Below are 27,770 nucleotides of genomic sequence, written 5' to 3' on the forward strand. Positions count from 1 at the left end.
GAGACGAAATTCCAAATTTGACACTATTAATGAGATGATAATACAAACTCAAATATGTTTATTTTTTTCCACAACTGAATAAACAAGCTGCTCTCAGAGGAAAATAATGTCCCCAGAACTCTGTTTGTGGCTAGAAAGGTGGCAGGGTCCGCCACATATAAACAGTGTAAAAGTATGAAATCGTGTTGTCCTTTAAGGTCAGTTTGTTTATTCAGTCGTGAAAACAAAGAGAGTTTGTTTATTTAGTTTGTTTAGGCATAAAAAAAACAATCATTGAAGCTCTTTCTCTTCTGATTAAAATGTGTTCCCCAAAACTACATAGTGCCCCACTACATAGTGGTAAAGATAATAATGATGATGATGATGATGATGATGGTAAAGGTACACCCTGTTAAGTAGCCTTATTTGTTTTCTTGATTCATCCCCTTCTTTAGCTTTAGGTTCATTTCAATGTTGATATTTAACAAATGTAAAACTGCTTCGTATTGCAGCGACAGCAGCGTCACAGCCAATGTCCTGACAGAAAATGATTCACTGGCGCCATCCAGAGGTCGCTCAATGACAGTGACACAAAAACTGGAAACATTGAAGGAAAAATCTTTAATTGAATTTGAAACATCTCTGAATCCAATATTTACAGATTTTTTTTCAGTTTAGTAAGAAGTAAAGGCACAGACATGGTTGGAGTAACTGCGTCACTGCAAATGTTGATTTGAGTTTTTTCTCTTTGAGCCAAAGCCGTTACAAATAATACACATTACAACAATGTTACAGTGGCAAAGTGCCATTACCAATTAATTGAGCAGTTTACTGAACAAAATTGCAATTTATTTACATCAATAACATTTTTTATATTCTTGAAATAATGCCATTATCTTCAAGTGTCTCAATAAAAAGTAGAATATCTCAATTTGTAGGAAAAACAACGTATTTCTCATCGGTAGTTGTAATAAAGATCTGATCAAAATGGAGGTAAAATGCCCCAAAACCTTAAACAACACAGTTGCTCTATATTGATGTAAAATTCTGAAAAGAAAACAACATTTTCATTTATTCTGCTCATAAATAGGCAGCTATTCATGTGTTAGCTATCCAGGTTTGTGTCATCTGGACCCAGAAAAGCTGCCAAAAACTTGATTTAGGAGTTTTCACTTCCCTCCACAAGTTTCCTCACATTCTCTCCATATTGAGGGATCCTGCTGGAGCTCTCTTTAAATTCTTTCTCGTTTTCAGGAGCCGATACACAACAAAGATCATACCAAGTACACTCACAAGAAGGAATGCAAAGCTGACATAAAGTGCGACTTCAGCATCATGAGGTGTAAGTTTCAGACCCAGGAAGTCCACCATGTTCGGGGGCAACACAGGGACGGACGTATGTGCAGTGTTATCTGGTGTGGGCATCGTGGGAGCACTTGTAGCTGTTGAAGGACAAGTAGAAACAAGGAAAATGTCATTTTTTCTTTCCTGTTCACCTTATGTTTTTCATTTAGATCAGATCTGTTTAAAAAATATATATATATATTGTTTTCTTACTCTCCAGAATTAAAATCTAGCCCCTTCATGCATGGTGTGGACAGATATTTTGAAGCCATTTTTAATCATTTAGGCAGGAGTGCCATGTCTAAATCGGGTGGTGGATCCTTAAAGCCTTGATATTATCTTTGTCATTTGAGATATAACATAATAAATTCAATGACAGAATGTTAAATCCTCCTCTGAGAAAACGAAACAGGAAAAAAGTATATTTTTAACTAAATAAGATTGTAGATAGGCCCTTCTTTTTTAAGATTTCAATAATATTTTAGGGGTTAGGGTCCTAAATCCTATAATAATCACATCGTCTTTGAATGTCTGGACTCAGCATTACATTACCTGCATGTTCAGGGTTCAAACACTCATGGGGCCCGAGGGCCGGGTCTGGGAAGCCATTGCAGGTGATGATGGTGGCGTAGCGAGAAGCTGAGTTTTTAGGGATGCGAGGAAGAGCGGGGTCGGAGCGGTTCACGTAGAAAAGTCCAAATCGCTCGGAGTAGCCAGCAGCCCACTCGAAGTTGTCCATTAACGACCAGGCTGTGTAGCCTCTCAGATCAACTCCATCCAGAACAAGAGCTGAAAGACCAACAGTTACAGCTACATTTAACAAACCTTGTCCTAAATAGAGGTTTGTGTCTTGGCAACTAAATTATTGATCCGTACATTTAAAAGATATGTATGCAAAACAAAGCTCACTTGTACAAAAGCAATAACATGTTAGATACTTGTTTGTTACTGTCTCTGGTACCTTTCAGGGCCTGGTTAATGTAGTTTTCATAGTAGTGCTTTCTGTGGATGTCATTCAAGTCCACCACTCCTCGTTCTGATATCCCGTTCTCTGTGACGTAGACGGGTGGATTTCCATACTCATCCTTGATGAATTTGAGGATTTTCCTGAATCCAAATGGAGTGATCTTTAACCAGAAGGAGCCAGATCCAATCCAGGTGCGGTCGTGGGTTACGCCACTGCCCCTGGATTTTGGATTAGACATCAGCTCAGCATTAGTCAAATACTGTATGTTAGATATATTTCAGCATCTACTTTTGTGGTCAGGGGTTTAATTCCTTCTTCTGTTACCTTGTGCTAGGGACTGTATATGGTAAATAAGAAAGCCCCCATGTGATGTAGGTGTTTTGTCTTAAATGCATAATATGTAATTTTTGTTGCAGGGGCGATCTTGGTCAAAACAGTGAAAACAAAAGATGTAGTTCGGCAGAGTCAAGGAGTAAAGTGGAATCTTAAAGGTGCTGTAGCTCAGGAGGTAGGGGGTCGTTGAGTAATTGAAAGGTTGCTGGTTCGATTCCCTGGCTCCCCTGCCTGCATGTTGAATGCATGTATTTTGAGCAAGATACTGGAACCCAAATTGCTCCTGATGAGCAGGTCGGCACTTCGCATGGCAGCTTCAGCGCTTTGAGTAGACTGAAATAGCATTATAGTTAAACAACCATCACTGCTGATGAAAATCTATCTGATGTGACTCAGGCAGAAATGTTCAAATTATGTTAAGCTACATTCACTGACTTTCTTTCTGATTTCATTTTTAGACAATTCCAACCTACCTGTCACCTTCATAATCCTGCTGATTACCCAGATCAACTGGGTATGAAAGAACTGTGGTGTAATGGTTAAAGCCAAAGTAATCGTGAGACCCTTTGATCCTCTTGATTTCCTCAGGGGTGAACTCAGGAAGCCTATATTAGAGAGAAGAGTTTTCTTCAAAACCCAGTCCAGAGCTTTTCTTTAAACATGCATTTACTGAGAAACTGTCTTTCATTTACCGTGATTCAGGGAGACCTGCAGCAAGGCTTCTTTTGCGAATAATTGTTTTCATTAAGTCAGGATAGTCACCGTTGAAGATGGGATGGGCAAACCAGCCAATGAAGAACTGCAGGATAAAATATATGTTATATGATTCTTATAAGTTGCTTTGGATACCAGTTGTGTGGGGTTACATCATGCAACTGAAAAGGTTTTGCTGAAAGCAACTCAATCTCCATTTCATATGCTTTTTTGAGCCTTAATTAACCTGACACTATCTAAACTTTTCTGGGGGAAAAAAAAGTGTCAGTGTCTACCTGCAAGTAGCGGTTGGCTGCATCCACATCCTCCTGCTTGTATGGGTTCCTCGGCTCCGTCCAGTCAGAATTGATGGTAATGGAGATGACGCCACGCTGTGTTGCTCTGTACTTGTCATTGTAGAGGTGCCAGGCCTCAGCGTGGGCCTTGATCAGGTTGTGAGCTGCGATATACTGCTTTCCCACAATGCCTGAAACATTTGAGGTGTTATTGACATTGTTGCTATTCATCATTACAGAGTATAAAGTTTTCAGATTAGGGGTTTCTCACAAAACTTTTTCTTCTAAGGTGGATTCTTTCTTCTATAATACAAGTGTTGCTAAAGTTTCGACCTTTTTAAAATAATGATTTATAAGTTACATTAAAAACATGATAGTTATATACAGTCAATTGAGTAACCATGAGTAAAATATTGATAAAGCACATTAAATAACAATTATTCTCAGATTACAGCTTTGATTCACTTTGTAAAAGTTTCTCTTATACCCTGATCCAAAAGAATTTTGTTTCATCACCTGGGGCAAAGGTACCATATCCATAGCCAAGGTTGGCTACAATGTAGGGTTCGTTTAGAGTGATCCAGAACTTCACTCTGCTTCCAAGTCGGCTGAATAAAACATCGGCATAATCTCTGAATCTCTGGACGATGGTTTCATTCTGCCAACCTCCGACTTTTTGTAGAGCCAGGGGGAGGTCCCAGTGGTACAGGGTCACCTAAGAAACAGGTGAGAGGAAATTTGAACTACAGCACTAGACTTTTCATATGGGTGATGTTTTTCCCTTTGGAGCCCGATTGTATTTTGCTAAGACAATCATTTCTGGAGATATGCACTTTTAATGTTCTTGATACTACCATTAGAGGCCATCAAATTAACAAATGTCCAAATACATTACTACATATAGAAAACATCAGTAGCTATGAACAACAGCATTGCCTACCTGGGGCTGAATATTGGCAGCTTCCAGGGCATCCAGTAATCTATGGTAGTAGTTCAGTCCGGCTTCGTTAATGTGGTTGTTGGTGCCATCAGGAAGCACTCTGGGCCAGGACACAGAGAAGCGATAGTTGGTCACCTTCAGCTTTTTCAGCACTGCCACATCCTCGTCAATCTTGTTGTAACTGTCACAAGCAATATCGCCATTGTCACTGTCGTCCGTCCTAAAAGGGGTGTGGGCAAACTTGTCCCAGATGCTCAGTCCCTTTCCGTGGGCTCTCCAGCTCCCTTCAATCTGAAATCAAAGTTTGTGCTTCATGCCTGTATATTGATACAAGTGCACTCTGCAATTGTAGATTAAATGCATCATCGTTACTTACCTGGTAAGAGGCACTGGCGGTACTCCAGTTAAAGGTTTTGGGAAACTGTCCATAAAGTATCTTCTCTTCATCTGGTAATGGGAAGCCATTGTCCCTCATGACTTGGTAATAATAGTGAGCGGAACGCTTGGGTGTCCTCGGCCTGCTTGGGTCTGCGAAGTTGATGGAGTGCAGCCCAAAGTTTACTGTGTAACCATTGAGCCACTCAAAAGAATCCATGAGAGATGTTGCAATGTATCCTTTCACCTTCACGCCATCAAGATTATGAGCTGTGTAAAAATATGGATAGAGATAACAGAATTGAGAATGGAATAGAGAAAACCACGGAGGGAATGAAACATTTTTTAGATTCAGAAATCATGTCATCAATGTCAGGAATTAGGATGAAGGGCGGCTCCCACCAGATTTTAGCTTCAGGTTGTTAGATTAAGGGTACTACCAAAAAGTATAGTCTTAAACTTTAGGAACTCACCCTTCAAAGCCTCATCAACATAGGTTTTGTAGTAAAATACTCTGTCTATGTCATCAGCTGTGGTCTTGACATCTGTAGCCACTCCATTCTCAGTAATGTAAATCTCCGGATCTCCATATTCCTCTTTGATCCAGTTGAGGAGTCTTCTCAAACCCCATGCTACAGCTCTCTGATTACTGATGGCAGTAGTAGGTGAATCTGTTTCCTCTGCTTCTGACAAGTCCTGGTCATATTGATAAGATTGAGGGTTAAGCCGAGCTGCAACATGGCCGACTATCTTTGTAGTATAATGATTTACACAGAACACATCTGCAGTTCCCTTGATGAAGTTCTTTTCTTCTTCGGTGAAGGAAGGTAGTCTTGTCTCTGGAAGACCTTGGAGCTCACTTTTGTTTCCAACTTGCCACTTCATTGCATCAGGATAGTCACCATTCTTGAAAATAGGGTGTGCAAACCAACCCATTTGAAACTGCAGAGCACGGTCAGCAGCCACCACTTCACGGGGAACATTAACATCTTCAGGTTCAACCCAGTCAGCATTGAGGGCAATGGATACCAGACCTCCTTGGGTTTTGCGATACTTATTATCATATGTGTGGTAAGACTTGGCGTGTGCTTTTATAAGGTTGTGTGCAACCCTGTATGGTGCAACTCCTGGATTCTTAACATTTGGTGGGATCTGTCCAAGTCCATATCCTGACCAGGCAATTGTGTGAGGCTGGTTGAAGGTCATCCAAAATTTCACTCGGTCTCCAAAGGTGGCAAAGCAAAAGTCACAAAACTCATTAAAAATGTCAATCATGTCTACATTTTCCCAGCCACCAAGGTCTTGTAAAGTTTGAGGGAGGTCCCAGTGGTAGAGTGTCACCATGGGAGTGATGTTGTACCCGATTAGGCTATCAATGAGTCTGTTGTAGTAGTCAACACCTTTCTGGTTCAGGGAGGCACGCCGACCGTCAGGAAAGATCCTGGACCAGGACAAAGAGAATCTGTATGACTTTACCTTCAGAGCTCGAAGCATGTAGAGGTCTTCTTCAAGTCTGTTATAGCTGTCACAGGCCACATCTCCATTTGCATTAGCAGGAATACTGCCAGGTTTGTGGGTGAATGTATCCCAGACACTGGGCCCCTTCCCATCTGCATTCCAGCCTCCTTCAATCTGGTAAGCAGAAGACGATACTCCCCAACTGAAACCGTGTGGGAAAGTGCCATAGTGATAGAGTTTTCTCTGAAAATTTGATTGGCTGGAGAATTTCCTCCAAACTATCCTGGCTTTGGATGGGACTGTGGAAGGTGGGAGTGAGGGAAGTCTATTTGGCACCATGTTTATAAGTTCTGGCTCACGAAGTTTTTTGGAGGCAAAACCATTGTTCTCAATAACTTTGGAGTAAAAGTAGGCAGACTGCTTTGGGGTCCTAGGTCTGTCAGGCAGGTCAAACATTACTTGATGCAATCCAAAATGTTCACTGTAGCCTTGTGGACCTTCAAAGCCATCCATGAGTGACTGGACAGTAAACCGCTGAACATTTACCTCATCCAAATGTATAGCTGGTGAGAGAATAAAGACATTCAGCCACTAAATCTTATTCAACATGAACTTGCATGACACGTTCCGAAAAAGTTGGGAAAAGCTTTGTCTAAAGTATGAATAAAGGTATATTTACATAGGGAGCTACTTAATAACATACCTTTCAGGGCCTCATTGATGTAACCCTTTATGTACTCTACTCGTTGGACATCATTGAGAGTGTCTCCAGTCGGCATACCATTCCCAGTTATATGGATAGGCACTTTGGTAACAGCCAAGTATTCTGTGGAAATGTAGTTTAGAAGCACCCGGAGACCCCAAGGTGCAGAATAGATCCAGTCAGAAGCTGTCGAGGACCATGAAGGGTCAACGTGTGCCTGGAAGTCACCCACCCCCTGAGGACCAGGGGTGCAGCCACCATCACTGCTGTTGACCAACCGGGAGGTATAGTGGTTTAATCCAAAAAAGTCTGCTGTTCCTCGTATCCTCTGGCTCTCTTCAGGAGTGAAGACTGGAAGTCTTGCAGGCACAGAGAGGGGGCACTTGTTTATTTTCTGCTCTATCTGAGTCTTGAGTGTTGCAGGATAATCTCCATCCACAAATATGGGATGTGCAAACCAGCCCAACATGAACTGCAGGTAGCGATCTGCAGCCGCTATGTCTTCAGGTCTGGAGGGGTCCATGGGCTCAGCCCAGTCTGAGTTTAGTGCAATGCCTACTTCCCCTCCCTGTGTCTTCCTGTACTTGTCATTGTAGACATGCCAGGCCTCAGCATGGGCCTTGAGCATATTGTGAGTGGCCTGCAAATCCAAAATAAATGGTTATGTTAAGAAGATAAGAATGACAATGATGCAGTGCATGTCTACATTATGGTAAGACCATTGCTCTCACCTGATAGGAGGCAACCACATAGTCTTTCACTCCAGGGGGATGCTCACCAGTGCCATACCCAGCATGGCTCACCACCCAGGGGCTGCTGAATGTGTTCCAGGTCTTGACCCTGTCTCCAAACCTGGAGAAGCAGAAGTCTGCGTAGTCTTTGAAGGCCTCAACAATGGAAGTGCTGGTCCATCCACCATTGTCCTGGAGTGCCTGGGGCAGATCCCAGTGGTAGAGAGTGACAACAGGTTGTATGCCAGAATCAATGAGGGCATTGATCAGCTTGTCATAGTACAGAGCCCCTTTCTCTGAATGGCTGTCCCTGAAGCCTGAGGGGAAAATACGGGCCCAGGAGATGGAAAACTGGTAGGTGTTGACATGAAGACCTCGCAGCAGATAGACATCATAATCCACCTTGTGGTAACTGTCACAAGCTAAATCGGCTGTCTGATTGTCAAAAACCTTGTTTTCATGGCCAAAACGGTCCCAGATAGTCTCTCCCTTCCCATCTTCTAACCAGCCTCCCTCGACCTTGAAGGACTCACTGGAGGTGGCCCACTGGAAGCCAATAGGAAAGGATTCATTCAGGAAGGCATATCGCTCGGATGAGGTCATGGTCGCAAAATTGCTCCAGGTTTTGCAGTAGGTCGCTAAACATGATGTTTGAAGATCATTTCTGTTTTTGCCACTTTGGTGTGAACGACTGAAGACAAAAGGAACAAGAAACAAAAAACAAGGAACAAAAAACACTTGGTTAAGGTTAGGAAAATAGAATGTTTTTGCTAAAATTAAGTCTTTTAGTCTGCACAAACCTGGAGATGGATGTCCTGAGGTCTCATAAAGAAAAACAATCCTGATTTGTTGCTACAAACACAGCTTGACTTTGTCCCGAGGTTTTCCTTAAAAATATCCATTAGTGTGATGCTAGCAAATGTTGAAATGCTCCTGGTCCCTCATCAAATATATCCACTGGTTTCACGCATACAAATGCTGAAACGTAGTCTCAACTTGTGCTCACTAACCTTCTTGCTTGTAAATCCACTACCATCCCCACTGCCTCCTGATATGAAAGTCAGGTCGTAAACATAAACATGAATGTGATGTGCCTCGTTTTGTAGGAATGTCAATAAGGCACGCAGCCTAGAACATGAACAAATGTTAATGTATCAGTAGTTTGCAAAAATGTTAACTGCGAACACTGTATTCTGAAGACTGGGCTGCATAAACACATAAATGCATATTGTGTAATAGTGTAGTGCCGTACATTATCTATTTTCATCTTTCTACAGACTTCCTCTGTTGTAATTTTCTGTGTGTGTTTTCGGCTCCAAGGACACACAAGAATTTTCACACGGGTGAGTCACGATATTTTGCAGATTAAATTCTTAATTCTCTGTATGCACAATTATACCTTTTTGGAATAGTGTCATCTGGAGCGAACACATCTTCCATGTCGAATCCAAGAACATTGTGGTCTCCATTGCTCAGTGCTGTAAAAGTATAAGAATATATCATAAATGTCATGTATCCTACAGTATGATGCATGTATCCTTCATGGTATCAAATTAGAATCCTTGATTTGTGATGCTATGTTTCCTTACATATCATACAGTAATTAAATGCAGTCTAGCTCAAGTATAAATACATAAATGACTTAATATGAATGCAATCACAATATATCACTATCAGTTGTATTTCTGACAGGACGGCAAATCAAAGTGTCTAAAGTGACCTGTGATACAATTTTGTTTTATACTTTGAGGATTACTTAAAACTCACAGGCAATATTATTTCACTACTCTAAGGCTGTGACTCTTGATCATGGAGATTACCTTTTGAGATTTTGGTATCTGACAGGAACTCGTAAGGGGAACAGTCATCGATGTTCACCTCATAAAAGAGAATGGGTTTCTCTCCACACTTTGCCTGCAAGAAAACAGTTATGTTCAAAACAAGAATTTTCAGTTAAAGCTTGACAATTACAGAACTGAAGACTGTTAACTAAAATTTTAAATTACATTTCTACATACCAGAACATTTTGCAGTTCCTCAGCCAGGTTTTGTCCATTGGTGCAGTCATATTGAATTTTAACAGAGAGGAAATCTGAATATTTCTGAAATAGAGATACATGTGTGAGTGTAACTGGATGTGGAAGGCCTTCAACTTTTCCCTGGCACAAATAATCAACTAAACACATTTTTATACATATGCTATTTTGATATTATGGCAACTCAGAATATGTATTATGTGCTCATGTTCTGTGTGATGATGTGATCTCACCAGTTGCTGAGTGTCACAGATGACTGGGACTTTACTGGTCGTTACACCAACTGATACTCCTCCATCTGTAACACATGACATGATAATTAACATATTAGCTAGAGAGAGTGCATTCTCCTTTCCCCTACATCACTCCACTCCCTTATCATGAACTTTGGTACACGTGGTCAACAGATATGGAAACCATTATCAAACACTGCCATAATTACTTCACATCTATCTATGCTCTGAGGGGAAACATAATGCACTCCGTGGAAACAAATATCCCCTTTGAGGACAATAAAAATCCATCTACCGATCAATCTGATAAAGTTTGACGGCTACAACAGGAGATAAGAAAGATGATTCAAAAATATTATTATTTTATATCCAAATAACCTTGACTTTCCCCCTCTTACAGTCATGTTGATTGTATGTAAGTGCCGTAAAAAGTTATGTAAAAACAGACTGACAAGACTTTATTGAGGTCCATGTTTTAAGAAACAGTTCTGTTCTGTTCTGTATCATCTACTGTAGAATGTTGGTTCCCAAAATTGCATCCAGGGCTTCCAGCGGGTCCCCAGCAGAGGATGAAGAAGGATTTTCGCCATAGATTCATCAATAGGTAACTCAATAACAAGATGTACTACTGTTAATCACTATTAGTCATCTTGTTGCCACTAGATGACTATAGTTCAATGTATCCAAATCATTCATATTGTAATATATTTTGGGCTAGCACTCTTCCTACAACTCTTCATAAAAATCACTTTTTTACTGGCCATATGTGAGCAGACTGTACCGTGACATGAAAAGTCAGACCTTCCTGTCTCTCTCAGTTGCCTATACAAGCCTGTGGAAGCTTTGTTTAAAGTTTTTTAAAGCAGCTAGACTCTGGATTTCTTCATGATGGACGGTCTAAAGGATAGACTTTATGCACATTCTCAAGTGCCTCTTCTCAGTGCCTCTCTCCGCTCTTCAAACAGAGAGCAACAGTAGCTAACGTTAGTTTAGAAATGGGGTCCACTAACACAAACTAATGACCGACTTCCAGCACCAGAGAGATAATCTACAGAGCTCCTTTAATGTTGTAAATATTAACTTTCCCAGCTTCTTTTCAAAAAAATACCTTTAATTGGGACTTTTAAGGGAGAAAATGAGGTATAAGAGGTTAAAAAGTAGCACATTTGCCTAACGATTGACCAGATTTGTCTCTTTTTTTCTAAATATATAAGTTTTATACAAGATATCATTAGCCTTCAGCACGTGATGCAATAAATTGATCTCCTACCTTTCCAAGGAAACAGCTGGTGGTAACGGCGGTAGACACTGGAGTGTGCATCAAGAGCGTTTTGCAGCTCAGCATCCCTCAGCTCATCCAGGCTGCTCAGTGTCACCCAGGAGTCTGACAGCTGTCCAAACTCTCCGAACACAAACTCAGCGTACTGTTGAAACATCTCTTTCAGCTTCTCGCTCTCCCAGCCTCCGTACCTTGATCTCAGAGCTCCTGGCACTGGGGATCCATGAAGGACGACCAGAGGCTGGAGGCCCACGTCGAGCAGCTGTTTCAGCAGAGTCTGGTAACAGGTAACCACAGCCTGCTGGGGCTGACTGGACAGGCCTGTAGGTAGCAGATGAGCCCATGAGAGCGGCACTTTAAAGTGAGTAACCCCTCTGCTCTGGAGGGACTCAAAGTACTGCCATGAGCTTGGAGGAATGGGATGACTGCAGTCAAAGGTGTCTGCTCCTTTAGAGGGTTCTCCATTGTTGGTCAGAGGACCTGCAAGAAACATGGCCGGTGGTTGCTCATCATGTTCCTGGCACATGCACCCATACACGCTTAGTAAACACAGAGGGAGAAGTCTCCCCAGTAACGACATATTGTCTGTGTGGGGAACTGAACGAGCCACTGCATGGTGAAGCTTTTATAGCAGCACTGTTTACAAGCTTAAACCTTCAGTCAAACCTGCAGGGGTCACCACCGCTGTGATACTTTATGGTGTTTGGTAAGAGTGGACACAGCCTTGAAAAACTTCTGATAAAAAGGTCAAACAGGAGGCAAAGATTTATGATGCTAGGTAAAAAAAAAAAAAAAAAGAAGTGTGTGTGTGTGTGCAGGTCAAGATTTTTGTGTTCAGTTGTAATTTAGCTAAACAACAAACCACAGCTGCTTGTTAGGCGACATATTTTGTTTGTGTTTTGAATCTGACTTGGATTCGGAAACATATTTTCTTGAATATTGCTAAAACTTTGATTAGACCACCACTCAATATATTACAGATCTGTGAACTAAGCCACACTAAACTAAAGTATAAAACGCAAAACTTTTTTGTTTTTGCTCCCATTTTTCTGGAGTTCGAAAAAAAAAAGAGCTAAAACTTTTCATATTCACACAAAAGGCTTATTTTCTCAGCATTAGTGAGCACTTCTCCTTTGCCAAGATAATCCATTAACCAGACAGGGGAGGTGTATCAAGGTGCTGATTAAACATGTACTTGGTTGGTTGGTTGGTTTTACTGATAAAAATAGCAGCAAAATGTGTTGACAGATTCCACAGGAAGCAACACATGTTGGTAAATTGGTAAATGGACTTGCCACACTTTCCACCCATTCACACACACATTCATACACTGATGGCAGAGGCTGCGTTCAAGGTGCCAACCTGCTCATCAGGCGCAATTTGGGGTTCATCTTACCCAGGGATACTTCGACGTGCAGCCATAATCTGGGGATCAAACCACCGTCCTTCCGATTACAGGACAACTTTACCTCCTGAGCCACAGCTCACAACCAGCTCCATCTACACAACACACTTTCTGTGACTGTTGAGATAAATGTTCATGTAAATCAGAATGCGGGTCGTTTCTTGTCAGTCATACTGTGATCAATACATTGTTTCTAGTCAAAGTGGTTGAAGTAGGAAACAAAAGTGAGGGAAACAATAATTTATTATGATGTTTATATTAGTTATGCCCGTCCTTTGTGACACAAACAGCCAGATTTCCACTTCCATCCTTAACGAAACCAGAAAGACTCTTAACCTTTTTCTTAAGACTCTTAAACCTCTCAGACATTTGATCAGCCATGTTTTTACAACCCAATCTGTTGATAATACCACGATGGCTGTGATATACTTTTGTTGGTCAAAAATGAACATGAGAAATAAAGCTGGTGTTAGAGCTACTCTTATCTTACTCTGCATTTCCCCAGCAATTCAAAGTCATACTTGTGGGTTCCCCATGAACACAACTGTCACTATTGTGAACATAATTTGGCTGCTGAGATGAATAAATGAAATATTTAATGACTTTACTGTCTCTTTGTGCTCACTTTTAACTAATTATGTTGTGACAACATATTTTATGGTGTTCAAACATGCGCACAAGAGAGGGCTGCAATTATCACTTGACATGTGAGTCCGAAGTCTTCCTGGCCGTATCACACAGCTGCAATAAATCACTGAAGCTTGCACAGCTGGGATGCGATATCGATCTTAATTGTGTAACGATGCAATAAGAGGAAAACACAATCGCTTTAAATAGCTTGACTATCAGCGGATAATATCAGTCCATCCTTTACACGCCACAATGAAGTATCTATTGTGGGCTGTGTTTCTGTATGGGTTTTGTCTGTATGGTTGCCGGAGCAATGAGGACTTCATGCTTGTTGCAGGCCCTCTGAGAGGTTCAGACAGTGCGGCGAATGATGCCTTTGACTGCAGTCATCCCATTCCTCCAGGCTCATGGCAGTACTTTGAGTCCCTCCACAGCAGAGGGGTGACCCACTTCAAAGTCCCGCTGTCATGGACTCAACTCCTACCTACAGGCCGGTCCAGTCAGCCCCAGCAGGCTGTGGTCACCTGTTATCAGACTCTCCTAAAACAGCTGCTGGACTCGGGCCTCCAGCCTCTGGTCGTCCTTCATGGATCCACAGTGCCAGAAGCTCTGAGATCAAAATATGGAGACTGGGAGAGCGAGCAGCTGAAAGAGATGTTTCTGCAGTATGCCGAGTTTGCCTTTCAGAAGTTTGGAGCAATGGCACACTCCTGGGTGACACTGAGTGACTTGGACGGTGTTCTGCATGATGGGCAGCCTGCAGGTGTTGCCATTCGTCTGCTAAATATCCTCGAACTCAACAAGAAGATTTACCAGCTCTACCATCAACGGTTTACTGACAGAGGTAAGAAAACTGATAGAAAGATTGAGAGATTGACAGGATTGGACACTTGTGACTTTTAAAAGTTAAATAGAACAAAATATCATGTAATCATTATTATATTAGGCAAAATGTCGTCTTTTAAGTGTGTCCTGAGGAATAACTTATAAAAGTTAATACTTTACAACCAGCTGATAATCTTTTTGTTGTATCTGAAGCCCTTCACCCCTTGATTTATGGCACAGATTACGTGTATATTATCATGCCTAACTCAAAGACTAATCCCAGTGAAATCAATAAAATTATCTATGCACGCATTTCACTGCACAGCTGTAGTTTTGAATTGTCACAGTAGGAAAAGCACAGGTGTTACGAATAACATTAAACAAGACTCCCAGTCAGCCATTACAGTGTGTAAAATACATAGACCCGGAGACTGAAGCATCATTCATTTTATTTTCTATACCTGTGCTTTATCAAATAATCTTAAATGAACTGAAAAAATGTACTAAAGTCTGCAACATATTCTGCAACTGGTGGAAATTTAGTGTGTACACAAATGTTCCTTAATGTACGCTGTGTTAAGAGTGCCTTTCTACTTCCATGTTCACAGGGAGACGTCTGTCAGTCGGGTTGAGAGCGAGTGACGTTGCAATTCTTCCCCAGATCAAAGCTGCAACTACAGTAAGATGAATCTTCTATATTCTCTTATGTAGATGTCAAACTTCATCGTTTTTTATTTCTCAGAGTTCAGGTGCTTTTTGCTATTAAGCTCCAAATGAAAACCATTTGAAATAAATAGTAAATTAACATAAAAAGAAATGGTTCGTCATTTTCACCATTGTGGATGTTGTCAGTTAAGAATTCTGCATGTTTTTATAAAATCAAAGTCTGTCAATAAGCAATACTCTTTTTTGGCAGTGTTTGGGGTTTTTTGGGGGTTCCCAGTTACCCTTTAATTTAAACTTTCTGTGGCTGAACTGCTGTGTGTTTTGGATCAATGTTTTGTTAAAAATTTCAACCTTGTCAAAATCAAACCCAGGTTAAGTGCGTTCATTTACCATTCTGCTCATACCTTTCCTTTATACTGTGCATTTTAAAAGTCTACCTCACATTAATAATGTCACAAAACCAATTACCTCTTCAAATGATTAGTCTGCTTTACTTGGTAATTTTGAGGTAATCAGTTTCCTTGATTTTGTTAAAGTAAAGTCACTTTGTCAGGTTTTACAGTGTAGTCTCGTCAGATTTCACATAATTAAAATTATACTCAAAATGGGCTCCTTCTTAGGGGCAGCTGTAGCTCAGTGGGTAGAGCAGGTGACCAGTGACCAGAAGGTCGCTGGTTCAAACCCCGGCTCCCCTGGGCAGAACTGAGCTACATGCCGAAGTATCCTTGAGCAAGATACTGAACCCCGAAACTGCTCCTGACGCGCAGTTGGCACCTTGTGTGGCAGCCTCTGCCGTCAGCGGGCCCTGCGATGAGCTGGATATACCCTGGCCTCCGCCCTATGAAAACTGAATTTGGCCCCCGCAACCCCCTGAAATGGGGGGGGTAAAGCAGCAACATCTCCGCAACCCTCACAGAAAAGCGGTCAAGATGATGAACTGAACTGGGTTCCTTCATAACATATTACCTAACGTATTAATTTTTTTTATGTCAGTTCTTTTACTGACTCTTGGTAGCTTTCCTGCCAAGTTTCCACAGAGTGATGGTCATCAAGGGAAGGCCCTGGTGGTGCTTTATTTTCCATATTTAATGCTGCACGCTCCAAGGTCTATTGTCTATTATAAAATATTTTATGCCTCTCCTTATCTTAACTCTTTGATAATAAGTGCTCAAAGATTACGTGTCAGCAACTTTGTTGTCCGTGTCTGTCTCTGACACACAATCCTCCCAAAATGACAAAGAGTTTGGATCAGTAATCTACTACTTTGTTACTAACAATCAATAATCTATACACAAAGGTTGTCACGATACCAGAATTTTGAATTTCGACAAAATGCTATTGTCAAAAAAAACATACATACCTCTTTAAACACCATGGCAAAAGGAAAAAATGTCCTAGTCCCACAAAATAGGATCATTTATTTCCTTTTTTGAAATATTACAACCTGCACATAGTGCTGATAGAGAAAAAAGTCACACCATCACACATAATTTGAACATCTCTGCAGGTAGATCAGTTTTTTGTAGCGGATGTGAATGCGGATATCATGTCATTTTGAACAGGTGGCATTTTAAAAGTATTGAAGTATCGATGCCGCTGACAATCTTAGTATAAACCTATAATAGGTCTTTGTATAAAGTGGATCATAACGTGATTTTGGTGATTTTTTTGATTATGTGCTTTTCCAGTTTGTAGGGTTTCTTTTTACAATCGAAAGGCAGGCAATTCAGGTTCTTTTGAAACTTTCTAGTGCCATAACCATGTTTCTATTACTCACACATGTGCATGTATTAGTTCTGGACTGTCAACCTGTCCAAGGCGCTTCCTCGTTCTAACTCTAGCGCCTGCTGTCACCTTGGATAACATCCACCTGGGATATTCTCCTGCCCCTATGACCATAGATAAAGACACAGAAAGCATTATAAGGATATAGTGTCAGAATTTTTACGTTGAATGTGTGGCTATGACTTAAACTTAAATGGCAGTTTGTTTTTTGTTTTTCATTAGGAGACATGAGTGTGATAGCATACTGTGCTGTGTGTCTGTTTTCAACAGATGGATTTCTTGTCTGTGCACATTGACTATAACTGTGCCTCTGCAGTCAACTTTGCAAAGGAGCTGAGAAGCCTACAGGTACAGTAAACCTTAAAAATGGTTTCTTTTCACTTTAAATTTCATATTTTGCATTCTGATTACACTGCAGCCACATGCATGTTATGTAATGTTGCAGATGTCCAGTGGGAATTTGCCTATCCTGATATACAAGGTGACTACTGATGGTTGTTCCCAGGATCAGTTCCAGTTCCTTGGCAATTTGATACTAGGTAAATGTCATTACAGCTGACTTAAAGATACAATATGTAGAAATTCTGCATTAAAATGTCAAAAATGTCTTGTTGAGTTGTGTATTTATATTAACCCAAATGTTTCTAACAAGATTCAAACCCAGAGAAATCCACAAGTTTACTCAAGATAACGTTGCATTTCATGTAGTCACTTCCGGGATAGTAAAGTCTGCAAATGAGACTTAACTTAACTAAAATAAAACTTTAAAACATTATCTCATCACTGAACATTGTTGCTTGAGTCACAGAGATTTTCATCAGCGGTGGTGGTAGTTTAATTAAACAGCTGACGCACATGATGGAACATTTGTGTTTATTCGAGTGACAGATTTACAGCCATTCCTCTTTGTTTTCAAAGAGCAAGCAGATAATGACAAGGCATCAAGGCTACCCTGTTGTAAAAATGTAGTATTGTAAACTTTTATAGTACAATAATCATGAGAGTGTTATCATATTGCACCGATTAGTGTAAATTATTCTTATCAAATATTGATACTTTAGGATTGCCAGACTTGTCGGCTGCCATCTCAAAGCGTCAGTATTTGACAAGTTTCAAGAGGCTTGAAAATCAACTCTTCTCACAAATAGGACCTTTAAGGTGCAATACATCTACTACTTCCTAAAATATTAACTTTATTAAATTTATTATTTTCAATCGTGATAACATTATGGCTCTAAGGATGGCAACGTTGGTCTGTTGGTCAGTCCACCATTTTTGTCCAAAATAAAATACAACTTTTTGTCATATAGATAAAAACTTTTGTGCAAAAATTCACAGTGCCCAGAGGATGTTTCCTTCTGACCAACAACTCAAATTTAAAGGATTGGCAAGATGTTTGATTGTCATTAGCATTTAGCTCAAATCACTTGTGTGCTCATCTACAGCCTCACAGAGCTGCCAGCATGGCTGTAGACCCTCAATCTTGTTTTATAAAACAAAAAATATGGTATCTCTTTACTTACGCATGTTTCGTTTCTGTTGATTATACTGTATGTCTGTCAATAACTTTGTCTTGCATTTATTACAGTCTTGAAAAACGATGACGTAAATATTATGGGATGTGATGTGGTGAATATGTTGGGTATGCTGGACATGGAGGACATCTCAACCAGGTAATAGTTTATCTTGGTGAAATGGATGGTTTCATATGTAATGACAGATTTTTCATGTATGTTTACATTGTTCAATTTATCTTTTCCAACAGTCATGATAATCCAGACTTCAATGGAATTGCAGCATTTAGAAACACTTATCAGAATGTGTGGGATAAGTTTGGGGCCCAGACGACAACAGAGCGAGATCTTTTCTTAAACGAATCATTCCCCTCTGGCTTCCAGTGGGCCACCTCCAGTGAGTCCTTCAAGGTTGAAGGGGGCTGGTTAGAAGGTGGGAAGGGAGAGACTATCTGGGACCGTTTTGGCCATGAAAACAAGGTTTTTGACAATCAGACAGCCGATTTAGCTTGTGACAGTTACCACAAGGTGGATTATGATGTCTATCTGCTGCGAGGTCTTCATGCCAACACCTACCAGTTTTCCATCTCCTGGGCCCGTATTTTCCCCTCAGGCTTCAGGGACAGCCATTCAGAGAAAGGGGCTCTGTACTATGACAAGCTGATCGATGCCCTCATTGATTCTGGCATACAACCTGTTGTCACTCTCTACCACTGGGATCTGCCCCAGGCACTCCAGGACAATGGTGGATGGACCAGTGCTCCCATTGTTGAGGCCTTCAAAGACTACGCAGACTTCTGCTTCTCCAGGTTTGGAGACAGGGTCAAGACCTGGAACACATTCAGCAGCCCCTGGGTGGTGAGCCATGCTGGGTATGGCACTGGTGAGCATCCCCCTGGAGTGAAAGACTATGTGGTTGCCTCCTATCAGGTGAGAGCAATGGTCTTACCATAATGTAGACATGCACTGCATCATTGTCATTCTTATCTTCTAAACACAACCATTTATTTTGGATTTGCAGGCCACTCACAATATGCTCAAGGCCCATGCTGAGGCCTGGCATGTCTACAATGACAAGTACAGGAAGGCACAGGGAGGGGAAGTAGGCATTGCACTGAACTCAGACTGGGCTGAGCCCATGGACCCCTCCAGACCTGAAGACATAGCGGCTGCAGATCGCTACCTGCAGTTCATGTTGGGCTGGTTTGCACATCCTATATTTGTGGATGGAGATTATCCTGCAACACTCAAGACTCAGATAGAGCAGAAAATAAACGAGTGCCCCCTCGCTGTCCCTGCAAGACTTCCAGTCTTCACCCCTGAAGAGAGCCAGAGGATGCAAGGAACAGCAGACTTTTTTGGATTAAACCACTATACCTCCCGGGTGGTCAACAGCAGTGATGGTGGCTGCACCCCTGGTCCTCAGGGGGTGGGTGACTTCCAGGCACACGTTGACCCTTCATGGTCCTCGACAGCTTCTGACTGGATCTATTCTGCACCTTGGGGTCTCCGGAGGCTTCTAAACTACATTTCCACAGAATACTTGGCTGTTACCAAAGTGCCTATCCATATAACTGGTAATGGTATGCCGACTGAGTACAGTGGGGACACTCTCAATGATGTCCAACGAGTAGAGTACATGAAGAGTTACATCAATGAGGCCCTGAAAGGTTAGTTTCTGTAATTTCTCTAGTAGGAAACCATCTTTAACACAATGTTGAAACAATTTCAACTTTAATGTGTTGTTGTGTGTGTCCATTTTGTAGCAATCTCCGAAGATGGAGTGCATGTGCAGCGATTCACAGTGCAGTCACTCATGGATGGATTTGAGGGACAACAAGGCTACAGCCAAAGGTTTGGTCTCCACCATGTCAACTTTGAAGATCCAGACAGACCTAGAACCCCCAAGCAATCTGCATATTTCTACTCTCACGTTATCAAGCAAAATGGATTTGGTTCAAACAAAGTTCCTGTCATTAAAGGGGAAGTGATGCAACTTACCCGCCGTGTAACTACTTCATCACCTTCAGAGGTTCCATCTAAATCAAAGGTTGTCTGGGAGAAATTCTCACACCAGTCAAAATTCCAGAGAAAAATTTACCACTATGGCACTTTCCCACAAGGATTCAGTTGGGGAGTATCGTCTTCTGCTTACCAGATTGAAGGAGGCTGGAACGCTGATGGGAAGGGTCCCAGCATCTGGGATACATTCACCCACAAACCTGGCAGTATTCCTGCTAATGCAAATGGAGATGTGGCCTGTGACAGCTATAACAGACTTGAAGAAGACCTCTACATGCTTCGAGCTCTGAAGGTGAAGTCATACAGATTCTCTTTGTCCTGGTCCAGGATCTTTCCTGACGGTCGGCGTGCCTCCCTGAACCAGAAAGGTGTTGACTACTACAACAGACTCATTGATAGCCTCATGGGGTACAACATCAGTCCCATAGTGACACTCTACCACTGGGACCTCCCTCAAGCTTTGCAAGACCTTGGTGGCTGGGACAATGTAGACATGATTGACATTTTTAATGAGTTTTGTGACTTTTGCTTTGCCACCTTTGGAGACCGAGTGAAATTTTGGATGACCTTCAACCAGCCTCACACAATTGCCTGGTCAGGATATGGACTTGGACAGATCCCACCAAATGTTAAGAATCCAGGAGTTGCACCATACAGAGTTGCACACAACCTTCTAAAAGCACACGCCAAGGCTTACCACACATATGATGATAAGTATCGCAAAACCCAAGGAGGTCTAGTGTCCATTGCCCTCAATGCTGATTGGTTTGAACCTAAAGATGTAAATGTTCTCCGTGAAGTGGTGGCTGCTGACCGCGCTCTGCAGTTTCAACTGGGTTGGTTTGCACACCCCATTTTCAAGAATGGTGACTATCCTGATGCAATGAAGTGGCAAGTTGGAAACAAAAGTGAGCTTCAAGGTCTTCCAGAGACAAGACTACCTTCCTTCACTGAAGAAGAAAAGAACTATATCAAGGGAACTGCTGACATGTTCTGTGTAAATCATTATACTACAAAGATTGCACAGCATGCTACACGAAGGCTTAAACCTCAATCTTATGAATTTGACCAGGACATGACAGAAGCAGAGGAAACAGATTCACCTACTACTGCCATCAGTAAGCAGAGAGCTGTAGCATGGGGTTTGAGAAGACTCCTCAACTGGATCAAAGAGGAATATGGAGATCCTGAGATTTACATTACTGAGAATGGAGTAGCTACAGGAGTTGAGACAACTTGGGATGACACTTCCAGAGTATTTTATTACAAGACCTATATTGATGAGGCTTTAAAAGGTACACTGACAAAAAAACATTTCCCAAAAGAAATATTAATTGTTTTCATGACTGTTAAGAATTGTTGCCTTGATGATTTATTTGTGTTTGTATGTTTTAATAACAGCTTACGACCTTGATGCTGTGAAGGTGAAAGGATACATAGCAGCATCTCTCATGGATTCTTTTGAGTGGCTTGAGGGGTACAAGGTTGGATTTGGGTTGCACCATGTGGATTTCACCAACCCCCAACGGCCAAGGACACCCAAATACTCAGCTCATTTCTACTACCAAATCATGAAAGACAATGGTTTCCCTACACCAGATGATGAGAAGCCTCTTTATGGACGTTTCCGCAAAGGTTTTATTTGGAGTACTGCAACAGCATCATACCAGGTAAATGCTTTGATTAAACCACTTCATTATATTATAGCTGGATCAGGGAACACATATTTTCCACACTTTGCCTATGTAAATCTCTCTTTTGCATTTACTGTCTCCAGATTGAAGGTGGATGGAGAGCAGATGGAAAAGGTCTCAGCATCTGGGACACGTTTGCTCACACTCCTCTCCGAGTGTTCAATGATGACAATGGGGACATAGCCTGCGACAGTTACAACAAAGTAGACGAGGATGTTGCTATATTGAGGCAACTTAAGGTGACCCATTATCGTTTCTCCATATCCTGGCCGAGGGTGCTTCCTAAAGGCACCACCGACTACATTAATGAGGCTGGACTCAACTACTACAATAGACTGGTGGATGCACTGCTTGCGGCAAACATCCAACCTCATGTATGTGGCAATTTTTGTCATAATATTAAAAAAAATTGCAATGGAATCTAATGGAACTTATTCAGTAAATATTTTTCTCGTTTTTCTTTGCTATCAGGTCACTCTCTACCACTGGGACCTTCCACAAGCTCTGCAGGATATTAAAGGCTGGGAGAATGACACTATCATTTTCAAATTCAGGGATTATGCTGACTTCATCTTTAGCCGTCTTGGCGACAGAGTGAAATTTTGGATCACCATCAATGAGCCCTACAATATAGCCAATGTAGGCCATGGGTATGGCGCTGCTGCCCCAGGTATGCTTTCACATTGTAATCTACCTCACACATAATGTCTGCTTGCTTGTTTGGTAAGAAAAAAATGAATTTTATCAAAACAATTATTGCTCTGCCATTCATTTTGTCATTCTATAAATCCCACCAAGTTATAAAATAAAGATTATAATCTGTAAACCAATCCTGAATCATGGCCGTTCCAAACCACAGTGACAAAAAACATATTACCTAACAAACTAGCAAACATGTCTCTTACTCCTTGTGTGTCCAGGGATCAGTTTCCGACCAGGCACTCTTCCCTACATTGTGGGTCACAACTTGCTTAAAGCTCACGCAGAGGCCTGGCATCTCTACAATGACAAGTACCGGGCCACACAGAAGGGAATTATCTCCATCACCATCAACTCTGACTGGTCAGAACCCAGAAATCCCTATAAGCAGGAGGACATTGATGCTGCCAAACGTGTGGTGCAGGTACTTTTAAAAAAAGGAAATTACTTTAGGCGTCGTACTGTTTTGCAGATTCTTGTTTTGTGTGTACATTCCTTTAAAGGTCCCATATTGAAGAAAGTGAGATCTCATTTCCTTTCTTTTCTGATTATAAAGGAGGATTATGTGCTATGTAAATAGTGTACAAGTATCAAAATGCTCAGTCCACAAAGAAATGCACACCACCCATATTTTGAAGCTGTGTCTTTAAACGAGGCGTCAGGACTTCCGTGAAGTTGTGATGTCACAACTATACAGTCACAACCCTCAGTCAGAAGTCTTTGCAAGCATGCAGTAGGAGCTATTCTCCTCCTGTCATATTTCCGAGTTGGGAATACCAACTCGGAAATATCGACTTCCGTCTCACAGTGGAATGCAGCGTTAAAACACCGGCAGAGCAGAGGTGGAAACGTGGTGAGTGGTGCCTTCTCAGGCCTGTGAGAGCTGACAAATCAGAGCAGACTAGGCTTTTCGGGACAGGGGCCTTAAAGAGACAGGCACTAAAACAGGTGCTGCAGCAATGGATAGTATGACAAAAATGTGGGTTTTTTTTTTTTTACATTAAAGCATATAAACATCAAGCATGACTCAGAAAATGTTCATAATATGGGACCTTTAACATTTTACAGTAGACATGTGGAGCAGTAATTTGAATTAAGGTGCTGTTGTGTGTCTTCTTGTGCAGTTCTACATTGGCTGGTTTGCCCATCCTGTATTTAATGGAGACTACAGTGACATGATGAAGACAATCATTCGGGAGCGAAGCTTAGCTGCTGGCCTGGCAAAATCTCGGTATTAAAAAAACTGACATTTAAGGTCCTCTTTGTAAGAAAGTTGATATTTGTGTCTCATTCCCAGCTCGTCAAATATTGACACTTTGGGATTGTAGGCTGGGTCGGTCGTAATCCCGAATCGTCAGTATTTGACGAGTTTTGGAATGAGACTCAGAAATCAACTTTATTACGAAGTGGACCTTTAAAGTCTGAAAGTTAAAAAAAAAAATTTAAAATTGTTTTACATTTAAAGGGTGCATTTAATTAATTCAGTATAATCTCTCCAGGCTTCCAGAGTTTACTCCTGAGGAGATTAATAGGATTAAGGGAACCTATGACTATTTTGGGTTCAACCATTACACCACTGTACTGGCATTCCCCGTGGAGTATGGAAATCTTCAGCACTATGATGCCGATAGGTAAGGTAGTACCAACACTCCCGTAACCAAGTGAAAGAAGCAAATCATCCCTAATCACATGGTGATCAGCTGAGAATTAATTTTCAACTTCATTTCGTGCTTTATTTGAACCTTCATTTTTTTATTTGATCTTCTCAGAGGTGCAGGAACAATTGCTGATCGTACCTGGCTGGATTCAGGTTCATCCTGGCTGAAGGTCTCACCGTTTGGATTCCGGAGGATATTAAACTTCATTAAGAACGAATATGGAAATCCACCTATTATCATCACAGAAAATGGCATTTCAGAGCGGGGGTCTATTGACCTAGATGACTTCCATAGGAGCTACTACTATGAAAAATACCTCAACCAGGTGCTGAAAGGTATCAAACCACAACCTTCATTCTTTATTTTAATAGACTATTTATTATTTAGTCATAATAATTTACAATATCTCATGTAAAGTATTTGCATGCAGTATAATAATGCATAATATTTCTGTTGTTTCACAGAACAAGACTCATGTTCAAACCGTGATACTGAACTTCTAATGTATTTATTTTCTCCTCCCAGCTTATTTGCTAGATGGTGTGGATATCCATGGCTACACAGCTTGGTCACTCATGGACAATCTCGAGTGGGCCACTGGCTTTTCAGAGAGATTCGGCCTCTTCTATGTCAATCACTCAGACCCTAACCTGTCTCGAGTGGCCAAAGCTTCGGTTGCCAGCTACTCCACCATCATCAAGTGTAACGGGTTCCCCGACCCTGCCTTGGGACCGGATGAGTGCATGAACACCGAGCCTGGAGGTAAGTTGATGCAAAGTCACTCCTGTTATGACTGATGAACAGGAAGATCTCATAAGCCTACAGATGTTAAGTGCACAGTACCTAAAATGTATTGGGTATAAACACTGACCCATAGTTACTAGTACTTTTGTCAAGACCTTGTTTGAACAGTGCAGCATTTTAAAGATAGATGAGAAGATACCACTCTCAAATGTGTTTGTTTAAAGTAAAGCTGGAGCCTGCAGATGGTTAGCTTAGCTTAGCTAATAAAGACTGAAAGCAGAGGTAAAATTTAAAAAGTTATACGGACTCTTATAAAAAAAAATCAGCAGCATTAAAACGTTCTATCTTGAATAAAGGTATATAACGTGCTAAAGGGACAGTTAACCCCAAAATCAAAAATACAAATTTTGCCTCTTACTTGTATTGTGCTCTTTATCCATCTAGATTGTTTTAGTATGAGTTTTGGAGATATCAGCGAGAGATGTCTGCCTTCCCTCAAATAAAATGGAACGTGGTTATTCCACGCAACCTTCGTCCTCTTCAAAACCTGCTGTTTACATAACCCATGATGCATCTTATCCACTGAGTGACATCACTGGGGGCAATTTATCAGATTACATGCAGCTTCCACTAGAGCCACATAAGGCTTTATACTACTTTTTCACATATGCAGTTGTACTCCCCAAAACCTATAAACACACTTGTATGTGTAAAATTGGTGGAGTTCCCCTTTAAGACATTAAAAAAAAGAATTTGGTCTAGATCTACAGTTACTGTCAGCAACCTGTTCAAAATTATTATGATAACCTCTGTGTTTTGTCTACAGCAACAATCGCACCTCCTGCTGACACTGTGAGCTTCCTGGGTCTGAGGCTTACTGTCGATGATGCTGAGACTGGACTGAACACCACATTCGCTCTCCTGATTGTTGCAGTGTTTGCAGTAATTTGTACATTGGTTTGCTTAATTAGGGCAAAGAACAGAAAACAGAAAAACTACGCTTAATCTATAGACATGAAGGTAAATTTGTAATTGCAATATGATTATATGATTTGATAAACTTCCTGTATGTTAATAAAGTTGGAGATCAAATATTTAAGACATTCATTGCTGACTATAAAAATCAAATGTCTTGTGCTGCGGCTGATTCTAAAATGTGTTTTTTCATTTACCCAGTAATGTGTGCAATATTTTGTTGTCATGTCTATGATTAAAAAAAACCTACAATTTGCTCATGATCGGCGTTATTTGATTTGCTGTTAAAATTGATCCCCTGCAACCATATCGTTCAATAAGACCTGGTGATTTGTTTGTGGTAGTGTTCGAAATGTAAAAACACATTCATGAACATCATTAAGGGTAAAAATACAGAATATTTTCTGGTTACAGCTGCGAGTCCACAGTCAAACATCGCCCTCCACTGAGATCAAGCCAAATAAACCCCCTGCAACCCTCTGTTTATCTAGCGTCACATGAAGCATTACCATGTCTAATAGCTTAATCAAGTGCTCTTAGATACTGTTCCTTTAATTATTTCACAGGAATAATCTGCACTTACATTGTGAAACAAAAGATGTTGCACCATGCACGAAAGTACTGACTTGCAGGATCAGACATCTGTTGTTACTCAATAATGACACATCCTATAACTTCTGATCAGTGATGAATTTCTTCATGTTAGAAAAGTCAATTTCAGTGACACATTTTCAGGGCTGCAGCACTGTAATTTAGCCCTGGGTTAAAGGAGTGATGCCTGGAAGAAAAATCCCATGGTCTTCTACCTGTAGTTTAGTATTAACACTGTAGAGACCTCCTATTACCACTAGAGGTCACTGTAGGCTCATGCAGATCCTGCTGCACACCTGGTTTGAGAGGACATTCAGACAACTTCAGTAACCATTGACAAAGCATATGAAGGAAACAATATCATGTTATCTGACTAATGTAATATCTCCTAATTGCATTTGAAAGATTTGACATATGCTGAAATGAGTGTTTAATGCTGTTTTGAGTCACAGCAAAGTTTATAGGCTCAATGTAAGGTAGTAATGTATAAAGTGTTTTATTGCAGGGTTTAACACGATGTGCATGTATAAACTGATACATTTTTTTTGTTTGTAATCATCATCGTGCACCTAGAATGATTGGTTGTTTAAGTTGTATTTCTGAATATTCCCATGGCAGTTAGTCTTAATGGTGGCTGAGCTGCAAAGAGAAATATCTGAAAGATTAATTGCAGATTTCCAAGAAAAGTGCACTGAATGAACAAGAGCCAGACCGATATATTGGTTGGCCTCTCACAGATGTATCATTGTTTATTTCTATGTTGGCCAATATGAAAACATTGGTCTTTTTTAGAGACTGTAATGTAGAAAAAAGATGCATAGGACACAATTAATTATATTGTTAAATTGCAAAATGTCTCTCCTCTGTTCAGTGATGGAATGTAACCAAGTACATTTACTATTACTTAAATTTTCTGTATTTCCATTTTCTGCTACTTTATACTTCCACTCCTCTACATGTTAGAGAAAAATGTACTTTTACTTCACTACATTTATCTGATAATCTAAGTTACTAGTTTGCAGATTACAGGCTGCAGAGCCACAGTTGAAATGTATTTATCAGCAATCTGATAACAAAAACACTGATTCCAATAATCACAAAAATGCTGAATATCTGATTTAATAATCAGCCATGTCAATAATCGGTTCACCTCTAGTATACAGTGTATACATGCATAATATGTGCATAATTTACT

The 27,770-nt window shown here is 40.9% G+C and overlaps 2 protein-coding genes across 2 annotated transcripts; one reads left to right on the forward strand and one right to left on the reverse strand.

Moving 5' to 3' along the window:
* Window positions 1-1,170: 1,170 nt before the first annotated feature.
* LOC141002022 (lactase/phlorizin hydrolase-like) lies at window positions 1,171-11,947 on the reverse strand. Its single transcript, XM_073473187.1, has 17 exons — window positions 11,359-11,947; window positions 10,085-10,153; window positions 9,838-9,923; window positions 9,640-9,733; window positions 9,219-9,297; window positions 7,820-8,510; window positions 7,089-7,728; window positions 5,401-6,948; window positions 4,929-5,197; window positions 4,553-4,843; window positions 4,129-4,327; window positions 3,613-3,803; window positions 3,316-3,422; window positions 3,097-3,228; window positions 2,285-2,508; window positions 1,873-2,112; window positions 1,171-1,379 (listed from the first exon to the last, which is right to left on the reverse strand). Exons 1-17 carry the CDS (start codon window positions 11,945-11,947, stop codon window positions 1,171-1,173), a joined length of 5,658 nt encoding a protein of 1,885 aa, XP_073329288.1.
* Window positions 11,948-13,654: 1,707 nt separating this feature from the next.
* Window positions 13,655-26,556, forward strand: LOC141002023 (lactase/phlorizin hydrolase-like). The gene is made up of 18 exons (XM_073473188.1): window positions 13,655-14,246; window positions 14,836-14,906; window positions 16,949-17,026; window positions 17,124-17,217; window positions 18,267-18,351; window positions 18,444-19,122; window positions 19,214-19,862; window positions 19,959-21,509; window positions 21,616-21,884; window positions 21,992-22,282; window positions 22,380-22,578; window positions 22,829-23,031; window positions 23,732-23,838; window positions 24,107-24,238; window positions 24,377-24,600; window positions 24,791-25,027; window positions 25,836-25,951; window positions 26,551-26,556. The coding sequence occupies exons 1-18, from the start codon at window positions 13,655-13,657 to the stop codon at window positions 26,554-26,556; spliced, it is 5,583 nt and encodes a 1,860-aa protein (XP_073329289.1).
* The last annotated feature ends 1,214 nt before the right edge of the window (window positions 26,557-27,770 follow it).

This window comes from Pagrus major, chromosome 9, assembly GCF_040436345.1.
Source record: "Pagrus major chromosome 9, Pma_NU_1.0".
NCBI classification, from domain to species: domain Eukaryota; kingdom Metazoa; phylum Chordata; class Actinopteri; order Spariformes; family Sparidae; genus Pagrus; species Pagrus major.

Coding starts and splice junctions, on each gene's coding strand:
- LOC141002023 (XM_073473188.1), top strand. CDS start 13,655: ATGAAGTATCTATTGTGGGCTGTGTTTCTGTATGGGTTTTGTCTGTAT. Junction 19,123..19,213: donor ATGTGGTTGCCTCCTATCAG/GTGAGAGCAATG, acceptor TTGGATTTGCAG/GCCACTCACAATATGCTCAA. Junction 25,028..25,835: donor CATGAACACCGAGCCTGGAG/GTAAGTTGATGC, acceptor TTTTGTCTACAG/CAACAATCGCACCTCCTGCT.
- LOC141002022 (XM_073473187.1), bottom strand. CDS start 11,947: ATGTCGTTACTGGGGAGACTTCTCCCTCTGTGTTTACTAAGCGTGTAT. Junction 6,949..7,088: donor CATCAATGAGGCCCTGAAAG/GTATGTTATTAA, acceptor TTCTCTCACCAG/CTATACATTTGGATGAGGTA. Junction 3,229..3,315: donor GCAGGTCTCCCTGAATCACG/GTAAATGAAAGA, acceptor TCTCTAATATAG/GCTTCCTGAGTTCACCCCTG.